Consider the following 14,471-nt stretch of genomic DNA (forward strand, 5'->3'; position numbering starts at 1 on the left):
GTAGGGGGACCCCCACGCTGGGCGCCTGGCTCCTCCAGGGAGTCTGAGGGAGGAAGGGCCCAGGACTGGATTCCTGGGTCTGCGGCTAGGCTGTGAAAATGCAGGATTCGGGCATAAAGCAGCTTTATTGTGAGCAGAGGTAAAGGGAGCCCCAACAACTCGCCCCTTGGCACCCAGAAAACAGTCCCAGCGCCCAGGGCCCTGACCGGCCCCCCAGCAGGGGTCCCCACCAATTTCCTGTCCCTCATTATTAAGCCCCACTCCCTGGACTGGATTCTCTCCTCTCCTCTGCTAAGCTCAGTTTACCCACAGCTCCGGAGCCCGATAGATCCAGGAGGCTCCCCACCCTGTCCCAGGGACGCCCCACCTTCGCCCCCACGCGACGCCGGCTCGGGGGCCACTCGGCCAGGCCCGTCCTCAGACAAGTTCCGGCCTGGCCGCAATTGGATATGCCCTGTCCCGGGATGCCAGCGGGTCGTCACTTTCTGCCCATTTTCTGAACTGCGACACTGGCATCTAGACTGAGCACTGGGCTTGCCCGAGTTCTAGAACAAAGGGGGAAACATCCCTGCCGCTTCCCGGACACCGAGGCCAGAAGCCTTGTCCAAGGCACCACACGGACGGGGGACGGGGGGGCTGGGAGGTGACCGTCGACAGGCCCGTCCAGGGTGGCTTTGGCTCCCGTCAGGGTCGCCCCCCGAGTCCTGCCTGGGCAGCCCAGTCTGGCTGCTGGGTGCCTCGGGGCTCCTGTAATTTGGAGGTGGCATCCTCACCAAACCTCCTTCTGGTCGGGGACAGATGGCGGAGGCGGCGGGCAGGGAGGAGGGGCAGGGGGCCGCCTGGGGGCTGGGACCGGCCCAGAGGACGGGGTTCTGTCTCACCCCAGGGGGCCCCTCCCATGCCCCGCTGCCTCATCAGGGCCTTCGCGGGGGTGTCCTTGGAACCCCAGGATTTCTTGAGCTGTGGAGGGAAAGACAGGGAGGTGAGAGAAGGTGCTGGGGGCCAAGTCCAGGCAAGGGGAGGCATGTGTGTGCAGGGAGGCCTCGGGGGGGGGGGGGGGACCCGGGAGCCGTGATCCCCCCCTGCCACTCTGCACTTGAGGAGAACCAGGAAGCTGCCAGCAGCTGCCTGGGGGGAGTAAATATTTGCCGAGGGAGGTGATTCTGGGTGAGGGTGGCTCAGGACCGGGTGGAGGCGAGGACCTTGCCCCTGCTGTGCCCATCCCCACCTCTCCCCTGGACCGGAAACGAGGGAGGGAGGGGACCCCCGGGACACTTTTCCCTCCCCCTCCGAAAAGGTCCCCACTGGTTCCCACTTCGCGGATGGGAAAACTGAGCCTGACGGGGGCGCACAGCTCGCGGAGAAACTGTGCCCCAGTTCTGCCGGCATCCACGGCGCCCCCCCCATCCCGGCTCCGCTCTCACCCTCTCGACAGCCCACTTTACAGCTGGGGGCACTGAGGCTCCCCACCCAGGATCCCAGAGAGTTAGTGTAGGCTGTGTTGGAACCCCGGTGTCTAAGCAGCTGGGGAGGGGGGGCGCCAAGACCCCCTCAGAGCTCCCCAAACCCCCTCCCCAGCACCCCCATGACACTCGAATCTGGGAAGCCAGGGGCAGAGCATTTAAAAGCTTCACCCGGGAGGCAACCAGGGCTGAGTTCCAATCTCTCCCTGGTGCCTCGGTTTCCTCATCTGCGAAATGGGCGGGTGCAGAGTTGTAATAACATCCCCCCCCCCAACCGCCAGAGGGTTGTGGCAGAGGTCCCATCTAGCCACCCCTGGGAAAGCGCCCGGCGTGTGGCAAGGTGCCCCCAAAAGATGGTTGCTTGGAACTCTGGGCAAGTTACTTGACCTCTCTGGGCCTCAGCTTACCCCCCTGTAACAATGAACGTGAGAAGACTAGTAGCTCACTGACCTGGGGTGAGGTGAGGCCACGAACTCAATAAAAATAAATTCCACTTCGCAGATTTACCGGAATGATGATTGTTCTAGTTCATCCGCCCCTCACTGACTCCCTCCCACCGAACTGAGCATGGGGACCACTGCTGGGCCCATTTGCTAGACGAGAACATGGAGGTTCAGGCAAATTTCTGCCCTCCCGCCCCCCCGGCTCTCACAATTGGCGTGTCGTGCCCGGACTTGCACCCAGGGTGGCTCCCGGGGTCTCTGCCCCGGGCCGCCCAGCGCTCACCCCTGCCTGGCACGCAGTAGGGCCACACCCCTCTGAGGTGGGTGTTACTACAGCTCTGGACCCACCCATTTCACAGATGAGGAAACTGAGGCGCCAGGGAGAGACTGGAACTCGGCCCTGGTTGCCTCCATCCTTTTCCAGCTATTCCTGTTCTCTCTCAGGCCACCCGTCAGGTCTCACCTCGTTGTCACCGTCGCTGGAGCCGGACAGCTGGGACAGGCGGCTCAGGTCCCACAGGGAATGGCTGGGCCGGGCCGGGGGGCCGCTGGGGGTCCGGGCGCGCTGGACACTCCTCAGGATGTCGCTCAGCGCCGGCCCTGGGGTGGCCGGGGTCTCCTGCCTGTCCCCGTCAAAGACTCGGCAGGTGGCCAAGCGTTGGGCCAGCGGGCCATCGGGCGGTGGCGGTGACACGGGGGCCACAGAGCGGCGGCGGGCCACACGGTGGGGGTTGTGGGCCAGCTGCAGCCCCCCCACGATGCTGACGAAGGGGCCCGAGGTGGGCGCGGACGGGAGTGGCCAGGAGGCCGCATACAGTGTCCGGAACTCTCGGCTGAAGGCGGCAGCAATCTCGCCGGTCAACAGGGTCACCAGGCCTCGGTGCAGGCGGGAGTCGCTCCACGTGAAGCTGGGGGGCACGCAGGGAGGGGTCAGGCTCTCCGTGCAGCCCCGCCCGGACTCCATTACCAGTCCCCACCTGGTCCCAGGGCAGGCTGTGTGACCTCAGGCAAATCCTGCAACCTCTCTGGCCTCGACATCCCCCTCCATAGAATGGGAACGACTCACATACCTACCCGGAGGGCTGACGTGACCGCTACGTGAGTTAAGACACTTAAATTTATCTTAAGGGACTCTGCCCCCTCCCCAACCAAGGCTGCATCAGTGCCTCGGTTTCCCCATCCGGAAAGAGATGGGATGTGTTTTCGGACTCCACAAGTCCTGTTGTCGGGCTCGGCTGCTTCCCATATAACGACCGCCATTTGTCAAACACTTGCTGTGTGGCCGCTCCGTGCCTCTGTCTGCTCGTCTGTCATACGGAGCTTGAATGTAGGGAGACTGGAACGAGGGAACAGGGGGTTGAGCCCCGGGCGTGGTGGCCAGCTCTAAAAGCCTGCTGGCTGTGGTCAGCGGTGTCCCCATCGCCCCTGTTGTCACGATGGTGGCGTTTAAAGAATCTGGCTCAGGCCTTGGCACATAGCAGGTGCTCAGTAAATGCCCTCTTTGGAATCACACGAACCTGGGCTGCAATCCTGGCCCAGGGGACCTTGGACACGTCGCTTTCCCTTCCTGAGCCTTGGTTTGCCCGTCTGGAAAATGGGCTCACTGCGGGCTGTGTCTCGTGCGCCTCAGCGGGCACAGCACCCAGCGCCCAGAGAGCGACGACTCAGCCCCCAGGATGGCGAGCGTGGGTCCGATCATCCTTACCTTGGCAGGGTGGCAGTGTCCTCCCTCGCTCCCTGACAGGTCAGGGGGCCGTCCTGCCCTCAGATTGTGACACCCCTCCCCCCCACCTGTGACCTCACCCCTGGAGCGGCCAGTGGGAACCCTGAAGGGTCTGTGAGGTCACCCCATTCCGCTGCACAGAGACGCCTGTCGGATCGCGCCCGCTGGCTTGTCTCCGTCCCGGGGATCTTCTGAGACCCAAGCGCTGGAGAGCCGCGGTCACGACGGAGCTCCTGAGACGGACACGGAGTGTTGGGAACCGAGGACACTCCAAGTGCTGACCCCGGGAGGCCAGCCCGGGGGCGAAAGTCGCGGGCGGGGGGGAGACTCGGGATCCTCATTCAGCGGTTCCGGGAGGCCCAGGAAGCCCACGGCCTGGCTTGGGCACCGTCACTCCTGCCAGGCCACCATGGTCCCCGGCTGGCTGCTGCTTCTGGCGATGGCTCTGCCCCCGGGTGCCACGGGCGCCAAGGACTGTGTGTTCTGTGAGCTGACCGACTCCACGCAGTGCCCCGGGACCCACATGCGCTGTGGCGAAGACGAGGACTGTTTCACGGGCCAGGGGGTGGCCCCGGGGCTCGGCCTCATCATCAACAAAGGCTGCGTGCAGTCCACTTCCTGCGGCCACGAGGAGCCCGTCACCTACATGGGCGTCACCTACACCCTCACCACCACCTGCTGCTCCGGCCACATGTGTAACAGGGCCCCCGGTCCCAAAAGCGGCCCGCTGGAAGGGGTCACTGCCGCCGGCCTGGCGCTGGGCCTGCTGCTGTTCCCACATTTGCTGTGACCGACCTGAAGGGCAGGGCCTGGGACTGGTCTCCCGGCCTCGCTGCTCCCCGAGCCTCCTGCCTCCACCCCTCCCCCTCATTAAATGGCCAGAGGCCCTGGACAACCTCTCGTGGCCCTGGTCTCATCCGTTCTAGGGCCGTCCACCCGGACCAGGGGGCTCGGCAAAGCGTCCTCAGACCTGATTTGGTGGCGGGGAGCCACGCTCTTTGACTTGTCCCCCTACTGTATTTCATTGGTTCTAAGACGCATCTCTTTTCGCATTTTGATCAGGATGCTGCTTTTCATCGGTGGCACCTTAGAGTCGATGAAATAGGGTTAAAAACAAAACAAAACAAAACAAAACAAAACGAAACCAAGAAACCCCGAATAACGACAATAATAAATGACAGCTGATGTTTACGGAAGGCGGCTGATGTGCCGTGCCAAGGCACTGTGATCTCGTTGAATCCCCTCAGGCCAAGCCGGGAAGGTAGATTCTTTCCGACAGGTCCCAGTCTCCACAGTGGCGGGTCCCAGAATGGGTTCCTCGGACGGGCAGCATGGGTAATCAGCGGGAGGAGCTTGCCAGGAATGCTGCTTCTCAGGTCCCATCCCAGGCCGGCTGAATGGGGGCGGGGCCCCGAGATCCACGTTTTGATTCCCCCACAGGCAGGCCCAAGATTGAAAACCGCTAGCCTAGGCCAATGGTCACCGACTGCGCATGTCTGCCCGTCCCCCCCCCCCCCGGGGGCACCCGGCAATGTCCGGAGACACTTTGGCTTCTCATAGTAGGGCAGAGTGGGTGCTATGGTCATCTACTGCGGAGACACCAGAGATTCAGTTCAGCCTCCTCCAGGGCCCAAGAAAGTCCCCACGACACAGAATCATCCAGCTGTCCCGCACGTGAGCACCGTCTCTGTCGAGAAGAAACCCTGCTCCACGGGCCCTAACCACATCATCCCGCTGTGCAGCGGGGGAAACGCAAGCACAGAGAGGTGAAGTCCGTTGCCCAAAGTCACACAGCGAGTAGCTGGTGGAGCTACAGTTTGAACCCAGGCCCTCTGACCCGAGAGTCCCTGCACCCCGCACCCTCCCCGAACTGTGACCTTCGGAGGTAGGTGCTGTGATTATTCACACCTTCCCGATGGGGAAACTGAGGTTCAGAGCAGGGGAGGCACAGAGCTCAGTGTCACCGAGCTAAGAGGTCGAGGAGCCAGGATCCAGGGTCGGGTCAGATCCCAAAGACAGGAGAGAGGAGGGTCACGGACCAGTCCGAGGGCCAGGCCCTTTGCACACCGGCTGTTTTCTTTCTTTTTTTTTTTAAAATAGATGCTTAGAGGGGCGGAGTCAACTCACTCAGGGCGGAGCTAGGACCCCAAGCCAGGTCCTCCTGGTTTGGAAACCCACACACAAACTGCGGCCCCGCTTTCCAGATGAGGAGACCCAGGGTTAAAGAGAGGACCCTCCCCCACTAAACCGGCCCCCTGGGCAGGCCTGGCTCCACCCCCAGCTGGTTCTGCACCCCCCCCTCCTCTACCAGCAAGGGTGTTTCGACCCATTTCACAGACCAGGAAAGCGAGGCTAGGCTGGTCAAAGGGACGCCAGCTGCTCTCTGAGCACACTGGGAGATGGGGACAGGACACCGGGTGGCATCATGAGGGGCAGCCGTACCTGTAGGATCCAGAGATGACCCTCTCGCCGTCCAGCAGCACAAATTTTTCACGCACGTTGCCACTCACCTGCCGTCGCCAGCGGCTCTGGAAACTGCAGCCTCGAACGACCCGGATATCCAGGTTCTGGAACGGAGGGGGCACGCCCCTGCTCAGGCCCACCTCGCACGCCTCCGCTCACCGCGCAGGGCCTGGGAGTCCCCTGCTTAGGACTCTGTCCCAGCTTCCCCAGAGTCACCAATATCCGGCCTTGGGGGGGGTCTCTTGGAGGTACCCCTAACTCAGGGGGACTGTGTGGGAAAGCCCGCCCCTGATTCCCCCAATGCCTCGGGCATCAGGTCTCAGCAGACCCTCTCAGCTGGCATCTGCCTCGATGAGCTAGGACCCCGTGGAAGGATCTGCCCCCGCTGCCCCAGCGCCAGGAGGATGGCGACTTGGTCGCCCCCCCCCCCCCCACCGGGCTCCTACCTCAGTGGCCCAGGGGTTCACCCCCAGCTGCCGGGCCAGCGTCAGGAAGGCAGGCAGCTGCTGGCGGTCCAGGAGCAGGTAGACAGGCACCCAGCGGCGTGTGGCGGCGTCTAACAGGTCCGAGAGCAGGTCTGGGTCAGTGAAGATGTCCATGACCACGGCCACTAGCTGGGGGAGGGGTGGGGAAAAGGGCTGTGGATGGAGCCTGGAGCTCCGGGGACATTTGGGAGTGGGGGGGCGGGGCCCTGGGGGTGAGGTGCTCTGGGGGTGGGAGTTGAAGGGCCTGGCTTCCGCGGGATGTTCAGGGGACTGCGGGAGAGACACCCCCCCCCCCCCCCCACCCAGACCTACACTCCTGATCATACAGCGCCTACACGTGGATGAGGAAAAGCCTGGCTTTCCTGAAAAACTGTCATCCTAATCACAGCTGCAGTGGTGAATGATGTCCCCTGAGCTGTGACACACTGCATGGTGGCCCCCCCCCCTTCCCCCGCTCCAGGGCTCAGTGGGCTGGATGCCCGGGCAGGGCACCTGTGGCCAACTGCACAGCTGGGTCCTTGGGGGTGCCCTGGGGACTGGGGTGCTGAGCACCTGGAAATACGTAGCAGTGATGACTCCTGATCACTGGCCAGGACTCCTTGGTTCAAATCCCCGCTCGGCCACTCACCGGTGAAGACACTTAACCTCCCGTGCCTCAGTTTCCCCATCTCCTCACTTGGTTAAAATGCGTCCCGACCTCACAGGACCCTCCTGAGGGTCATTAAATGTTAACCCCCGCGCAAAGCACTTAAATGTGGGAGCCGGCAGGCACAAAGACCAGGCTAGGGGCGCCTGGGTGGTTGAGCCTGTGACTTGGGCTCAGGTCATGACGTCACGGCTCGTGAGTTCGGGCCCCGAATCGGGCTCACTGCTGTCTGCACAGAGCCTGCTTTGGGTCCTCTGTCTCTCTCTCTTTCTCTCTCTCTGCCCCTCCCCTGCTCACTCTCTCTCTCTCTTAAAAATAAAATATATATTAAAAAAAAAAAAAAAGAGTAGGCTACCTAGGGGGGGCTGCAGGGGGGAATCTGGGGTGGAGGAGGTGACTGAGCCAGGGGGTTATAGTTAAGTCCCAAGGGTCGTGGATGCCTAGGGGTACCCAGGAGAGAGGGTGAGGAGGAGGTCTGAGGGGTACGGACACCTGAGTCATCGGGGCGGAGCCATGTGGACCCACAAGTCCCAGGAGGGCATGGCCAAGATGTCATGGGGCCTAGGGGACGTGCACTCCCAGGGGCGGGAGCTGGCGTGTGAGGACGCGCGGGTCTGGGGAGTGGACACCGGGCCCCCCGAGCCCCCACCTTGCGGGCGGCCTGGATTTCCTGGCGCACCAGCTCCTTGAGGGGCGGGTGGCCCTCGTCGGGTGGCTGGGTGAACAGCTGCACCCGGGTGATTCCCTTCCAGGCCGGGTCCTCCGGCCAGCCCAGCCGCAGCGTGGGCACCAGCTCCTCCGACCGTCCAGGCCAGTAGGTCAGGCTGCCCGAGTCCCCATCGGTGGTGGCGGCGGCTCCCTCTGCCGCCCTGTCGGGCCGCTGCTTGGACGCTGTCCAGTCTTCGGCCGCCGCCGCCAGACTCCGCAGCTCTTCCCCGCTCAGGAAGGGCCGCAGCCCCTCTCGCTGCACGCAGGCCTCGAACGCCGCCGCGCCCTTGCTCAGCAGAGCCTCGAGCGCCAGCCGCTGGCCCTCGGAATACAGGAAGCCGGGGCTGGCCTCGGTCAAGGGTGGCCGGCCGGCCTCCGACTCCACTCCTTCCAGTGCTGCCAGCTGGGAGGCTGACATGGGGCTGCTGGGGCGGGACGGCCGTGAGGCTGGGCGGCGGAGGGTTTGGCCGTCTCCGGGGCACTGACCATCTGTCTCCTGCCAGGCAGATTCTACGCGGCCACGGGACCCCTCAACTCCTCCTCTATGCTCCGCCCCGCAACAACTTCCGGCCTGCTGGCCACGCGATGCCCCAAATGACCGGTCTGCTGGCTCAGTCTTGGTCAGGCTGATGGCCCACCTGTCCTGGCCAGAGAGCCGGCCGACTGCCCCACCATCTCCAGGCGACAGGCCGCCTGCCTGTCTCCTACCACCCAAATGTCCCCAACTAGAGGCAGAGCGGGCTGCCTATGTGCCCCTGACCAATAGCGCGTCGAACTGAAGCTCTCCTTTGGATTATCTGGCAGGCATCGATTGCTTCCAACAACGTCCGTATCTGACCACCCGGCCGTGTCCCGCAGAATCTGTTTCTCCTGACAACTCGCGGCTGGCTCAGCGGCTCTCACGGCCGGATCATTCCACGCACCTCCCCTTTGGACCTCCTCGCTCAGCTTGGGAAGAATGGGCTCCAGCCCGAAGTCTGGGCATCCCCCTTACCCAGCCAGGAAACGAGACCGGTCTCCGTGGACTGGGGACCCTGCTCCTGGGGTTTCACACCCACTCGGGCTGCCACAGCGGAGGATCCGCTCACCAGGAGGTTTCATCACCATGGAACCGGCCCATCTGGATGGAGGGCCTGACCAACCACCGTTCCTTGGATTGGCTGCCTCTGCCCGCCTGTCTCCCAGCCAGAGTGCTCTGGGGCTGCCCTCTGATCTCTGCTGATCCCTGGCCGAGCTGCCCTGCCGGGGTTTCTACCCGAATCCTGCTATCTCCTGCTAGCTAACCACTTATTCCTGGCCAAGGACCACTCTGTCTCCTGTCCTGTCTCCCTCTCATGCTGTTCCTTTGAGGCTCCTGACCCAACCTTTGGGCTGTGGACCCCTGATCCCTGCAAACCAGCGGCCCCTCCTTCCAATCACGGCACCCAGGCGGCTTCCCTCCTCCAGACCACAGCGACCAGGCCTACAAAGATAAAGAGGAATAAAACCAGGACTCCCTCTCGCCCATCCAGAGCTCCCCCCATGTGTCCGGACCCCCATCCCCTTTCCCTCCTTGCCTTGCCTTTTCGGAGGTCAGAACAGGGGTCTGGAGACCTCCTGCCTCTATTTCTGCCGTCCTTCCGGCTGTCTCGCCTCATTCATCAGGTTTTAGCCTGGGATCCGGGGAACCCAGCCCCTTGTGTAAACACAGAGGAGGGCCCGATGCAGGTCCCTGCGGAAGGCCGAGCGCGGGTACGGGAAGGCCCCAGCCCAGGGAACACACTCACCAGGTCACTGGCCCAGGGCCCAGGGGCCCGCCAGACCCCAGCTGACTCAAGCTTCGGTTAAAGGGGAGCAACTCACCTGTTCCCACGTACCCCTCCCCCACCGCGATCCCGCCCCCTCAGCACTTCCGGGTCCACACCCTGCCCACCAGGCCGAGCCTGGGACGAGCTCAGGTTTAGAGGGGCGGGTGCGGTTAATCCGGGGGAGGGAACAGGTGCGGAAACACCTGTCACCCGGCTGAGGGGGCGGGACTTTGGCCGTGGGGGGCCCTCAGGGGTCCAACGGTGCAAGATCCCGACAAGCACGCACCGAAGCCTCCAGAGGGCGCCCGCGGGTAGAGCTAGACTCCGCCCCCGAGGGAAGGGCTCCTCCGCCACTGGTGTCCACGGAGAGGGGCGCGCATCTTACTCCCAGACTCCAATCCGATCCGATCCGATCCGATCCGATCCCCTCCCGTGTCCCGCCCCCTGTCCCTCATCCCTGGAATAACACACAAGAGAACGTCAACAGTCCAAATCTTTTTAATAACAAGGCAGGGTCTGGGATTAGTTTTTGTAGCCTCGGCTGGCCCTGCGGCCTCTGGCGCGCTCGAACTTCCGGCCCTTGGATCGCACGTAGGGTCTGCGGGAGGGAGAAGAGGGTGAGACCGTGCCCACACAGGAGTGGCCAGCCCAATGGGACACGGACAGCTACAGAGCAGCACCGGACACGGGATGGGGTGGGGGGGGGGGTGAGGGGGAAGGACCGGGGAAGGCCGGGAGTGCAGTTAGCATCAGGCACCCAGGAAGGATTCATCTGAGCTGCCCCAAGGGCAGGGTAAGAGGCAGGCTCCGTGAGGGAGGTGCAGACTCAGGCCCTGCATTTATATGCTGGCTCTGCAGGGCCTCAACAGGAGCAGCTTTAAGCCAAGTCTTGAGGAAGAAGCAGCAAGACCAGGGTGGGGGGGGGGGTGGTTCTACGGAGGCCTGACGCCGGGTTGGTGTGAGAAACAGAAGGGGCTGGAAGCGGGGCAAGGCCCCCAGACCCACCGGGCGGGGTCCAGGGAAAAAGCCAGGGCCGGATGGCAAGGCTGGGTATACTCACTTGGTGTGGCTGTGTGGGGTCCCTGGGGCCTTGCCGAAATGCCTGTACACCTCTCGGCCCTTGCGCGGACCTGGGGGAGGGGAAGGGAAGGACCGGATCAGGCAGGGACCCGGCGCCCGGAAGCAGCCACGGGAGCCACTAAACCCCACTCACCAGAGAGCAAGACGGTGCCACAGCCCTTGGGAGAGTCCAGGGCCAGCTGGTCGAAGGTGAGGATCTTGCCTCCAGCTTTGAGGATGCGGCTCCGGGCACGGCTGCTCACGCGCAGTGCGCACACCTGGGGGACAGGCAGGACAGGAGTGGTCAGACCCCTGGCACGGCCACCCACGGCTGCTGGGACTTCCTCTCCGCGGCCCTGGCCCAGCAGTCACCCCACTGCTTGCGGCTCCTGCTAATACCATGAGAGTGAGCTTCCTGAGTTGACAACAGCTACTCTTACCATTTTAAAAAACGTCTATTTATATTGAGAGAGAATGTTCACGTGCAGGGGAGGAGCAGAGAGAGAAAGAGAGAGAGAGAGAGAGAGAGAGAATCCCAGGCAGGCTCCACTCTGCCAGCACACAGCTCAACGCAGAGCTTGATCCCATAAACCGTTAGATCACGACCTGAGCCGAAATCAAGAGTTGGGACACTTGACCTACTCAGCCACCCAGGCGCCTTTGAGGCCAATTTGTTTCTAAAATTGCCTTTAACACTGCAACACCCTCAAGTTACTACGGATAAGGAAACGGGGGTAAAAAAGACCCCAGACGTTGTCCACAGGCCACAAACTGCCAGAGAAATCTAGATCGGAAGCCAGGCTACATGACTTGAGAACCAGCACTGCCAACAGGGACCCAGAAGGGACGTGCCCAGGGACACCCACCATCAAGAACGCCAAGATCATCCCCCTTCAATCCTAAAAGCTGCTCAAACGGGTAGGTGTGACGCCTGCCTCACACAGTGCAGACGTGAGACAGGTCATCCAGGCCCCGGAGTCTGCTCTCGCCCCCCCACCATGCCCGGGAGCGCCCTCCTCACCCACCTTCAGTTTGGGCACCTCCTGGACCCGCACGTCATCGGTTATCGTCCCGACAACCACGGCGGTTTTGTTTTCCCGGCCAGGCAGCTTCATCTTCCGGATCTTTGGAGGAGGAGAAATGCACGTTAAGGAAGTTCCTTCTGGTGTCTAAACCCCATCCCACTGCTCCAGGCGCCCCCAAGGGCACAAGAGACACGTGTGCCCTGACGGGGCCAAACCCACCCGCGCCCCACCTCCCAACTAGCTCCCCGCTGGTCTAGCCTGGGAAAAGCACCAGACACGACGCGCAAGCAGACTGTTCGACAGATCGCTCCTGACACTTAAGGACTGCGTCATGGGACCTGAAACCACACGAACCCACTATAACTGCCCCTGCTTTACAAGGAAACAAGGCCGAACCACTCAAGTACCCGCCGCTGTTCAGCCTCAAGGGTCAGAGCTCTGTGCCCACTGCTGGGTGAAGTAAACCAGCCGATGGCCAGGCTCCAGGCCTGCCCACCCCCCCCCCCGCCCCCCCAGAGCCCAGCTCTAAGACAGGATCCAGTGGCTTGAGTCAGCCGCTCACCATCCGGGAAAGGGACAGAGGTGGCCGGTTGGTGCGACTCATGAACAACCTCTTCAACACAACTTGGTTAAAGGTAGAGTTGGTCCGTCTGGCCAGAAACCGGTACAGCTGGAGGGAAGAGAAAAGGAAGGATGAGAACCGAGGGCAGCCCACACCCCCCCACCTCCCAACCTTCCAGCAAATGGCAAAAGAAATGATGTTTGGGGCTAGCAAGGTTTTTATGGCTTTCCCCCATCCCACTGGGCCCCAAGGAGACCCTCCAAGCCCCCTCCCCAATCCCCAGATATAGACAGCCCAGACGCTGAGAACACTGAACCTTCCGGAACCCCGGGCAAAACCAGTTACGAGCTTGCCAAGCAGACCCCTGGAGGAGCCTGGGGACCAATGCTAGAATGTTCTAGAAGTCACAATTCTGGGGTGGTGCTGCCTAAGGGTCTCAGGCCTCAAGCTCACCTTGACCAACAGTCTCAGGTAGATGTCCTGGCTCTTGGGTTCCTTGCGCCGAACCTTTCGGTCTTTGTTGTGGCGGATGTCGACTCCCTGCAGAGTTAACGAAGCAGAGATTACGGACCCAACTCTGCTCTGGCAGATTATTCGCCCGCAAAAATGAGTTGATTACTCATCTCCGAGGAAGAGCAAGGACCCCAGTCTCTGAAGAGACAACAAATCCCCGGTCCACCCCTAGGTGACATGCGGAGAGTCACTTACAATCTTCTGGGCCTCAAATGACCCCTATGAAAAGCTTTCACACAGCAGTCACACCAGCTCAAAAAAAGATTTTTTTCTTAAATCCTTTAAAATCTATTTTTTGACGACAGAAGCCAAGGGCAGACTCTACCCAACAACTTGGCGGAGAATCTTTATTTGGAACTCACTCAACGCACAACCAATATGAGAACCTTTCCCGCACTTACCTCCCCGAACCCCACAACCTTAGGAGGGAGTTTCCCACTTTTACGGAGAAAACCAAAGAAGCCACCGTTTCCACTACACCATACCCCAACTTCTGCCCCGAGATTTTTTTTTTTTAACGTTTATTTATTTTTGAGACAGAGAGAGACAGAGCATGAACGGGGGAGGAGCAGAGAGAGAGGGAGACACAGAATCGGAACCAGGCTCCAGGCTCCGGGCCATCAGCCCAGAGGCCGACGCGGGGCTCGAACTCCCGGACCGTGAGATCGTGACCTGAGCTGAAGTCGGACGCTTAACCGACTGGGCCACCCAGGCGCCCCGATTTTTTTTTTTTTAATAGACCAAGTTAGGAATTGCAAAGAACTACTTGGTTATCCGTAGCTCCCTTTTCTCCAACATTTAAGGTATGCAATCATCTATGATGTGTTCTTCGGACAAACTCTTCCAAACTCACATCGGTCACACAGGATTACTGTGTCCCCAACAAACAGACCGACAAATGGGGGTACGGAAAGGGAAGGCAAGATCACGGGGCGGACAAGGAGCTGAGACTTCAGCGGTTTGCCTGGCCACGAAACCCAGGCATTGGACGGTCAGAGACACCCCCCCCCCCCCCCAAACCTCCCGCCCCAGAACCCAACGTGCCAGGCCAGGAGGGATGACAGGTCCAGGTAGAGGCAGCAGAGACAAGAGATTAAGAACGGACGTGGGACCAGCGCCTGGGTCGGAACCCTGGCTCTGCCACTTCCTGGCAGGGTGATCCCGGTCACGTCACTTAACCTCCTTGTGTTTCAATACGGCCATCTACTTAATTGTACATATGATAACAAAAGGGCAAGGGAGGGGGCCGGAGGCTGAGATGACCGACCTATCCCTGGTCTCCGAGCCTCCCCAGTAGTTCCCCCACCGCGGCGGTCGCCCCCTCCGAGCTCCCCTGGCATCCCTGCTCCCCTCCGGCATTCCCCCAGCCCCAGTCCGAGACGGATGGCGGCGGATAGCCGGGGCCCCCAGCTCTCCAAAGCACGCTCACCATGATGGCGCCTCCCGCTCAGCCAGGTCCGGAAAGAGAGAACAGCGCCGGGGTGGGCGGGGAAAGCCTTCAGCGAGTGGCGCCTACGTGACGTCACACGGGCACGACGCGGCGCGGCACTCGAGCCGAGCCCCTTCACGGCGAATCGCCTCACCGGCCGTAGGG

At 61.8% G+C, this 14,471-nt stretch overlaps 3 protein-coding genes across 4 annotated transcripts; 1 reads left to right on the plus strand and 2 right to left on the minus strand.

The window, feature by feature from the left end:
• Positions 1–116: 116 nt before the first annotated feature.
• FAM83E (family with sequence similarity 83 member E) lies at positions 117–12,994 on the minus strand. Of its 2 annotated transcripts, none has more exons than XM_047834984.1 (6): positions 12,984–12,994; positions 7,873–9,224; positions 6,539–6,706; positions 6,072–6,196; positions 2,370–2,814; positions 117–960 (listed from the first exon to the last, which is right to left on the minus strand). In XM_047834984.1, the coding sequence occupies exons 2-6, from the start codon at positions 8,347–8,349 to the stop codon at positions 685–687; spliced, it is 1,491 nt and encodes a 496-aa protein (XP_047690940.1). In that variant the 5' UTR covers positions 8,350–9,224; positions 12,984–12,994; the 3' UTR covers positions 117–684. The 2 variants fall into 2 exon arrangements, with proteins under 2 accessions (XP_047690940.1, XP_047690939.1); XM_047834983.1 differs by lacking the exon at positions 12,984–12,994 and adding an exon at positions 9,774–9,790 and having other exon boundaries at positions 7,873–9,393.
• On the plus strand, positions 3,732–4,533 carry SPACA4 (sperm acrosome associated 4). Its single transcript, XM_047834989.1, has one exon. It carries the CDS (start codon positions 4,039–4,041, stop codon positions 4,417–4,419), a length of 381 nt encoding a protein of 126 aa, XP_047690945.1. The 5' UTR covers positions 3,732–4,038; the 3' UTR covers positions 4,420–4,533.
• RPL18 (ribosomal protein L18) lies at positions 10,201–14,424 on the minus strand. The gene is made up of 7 exons (XM_047834988.1): positions 14,307–14,424; positions 12,818–12,904; positions 12,365–12,472; positions 11,803–11,901; positions 10,932–11,055; positions 10,779–10,848; positions 10,201–10,316 (listed from the first exon to the last, which is right to left on the minus strand). Exons 1-7 carry the CDS (start codon positions 14,307–14,309, stop codon positions 10,241–10,243), a joined length of 567 nt encoding a protein of 188 aa, XP_047690944.1. The 5' UTR covers positions 14,310–14,424; the 3' UTR covers positions 10,201–10,240.
• Positions 14,425–14,471: the final 47 nt, after the last annotated feature.

The sequence above is a fragment of the Prionailurus viverrinus genome, chromosome E2 (genome assembly GCF_022837055.1).
Source record: "Prionailurus viverrinus isolate Anna chromosome E2, UM_Priviv_1.0, whole genome shotgun sequence".
Taxonomy (NCBI): Eukaryota; Metazoa; Chordata; class Mammalia; order Carnivora; family Felidae; genus Prionailurus; species Prionailurus viverrinus.

Bases quoted from the DNA above. Each gene is read 5' to 3' on its own strand.
- RPL18 (XM_047834988.1), bottom strand. The intron at 12,473-12,817 runs GTGAGCTTGAGG...TCTTCCCTCCAG, and splicing joins ACCTGAGACTGTTGGTCAAG to CTGTACCGGTTTCTGGCCAG. The intron at 11,902-12,364 runs GTGAGCGGCTGA...CCTCCTCCAAAG, and splicing joins CTCTGTCCCTTTCCCGGATG to ATCCGGAAGATGAAGCTGCC.
- SPACA4 (XM_047834989.1), top strand. From the start codon at position 4,039: ATGGTCCCCGGCTGGCTGCTGCTTCTGGCGATGGCTCTGCCCCCGGGT.
- FAM83E (XM_047834984.1), bottom strand. From the start codon at position 8,349: ATGTCAGCCTCCCAGCTGGCAGCACTGGAAGGAGTGGAGTCGGAGGCC. The intron at 2,815-6,071 runs GTACGGCTGCCC...CGTGCCCCCCAG, and splicing joins GTCATCTCTGGATCCTACAG to CTTCACGTGGAGCGACTCCC. The intron at 961-2,369 runs GTGAGACCTGAC...TTCCCTCCACAG, and splicing joins CCAGCGACGGTGACAACGAG to CTCAAGAAATCCTGGGGTTC.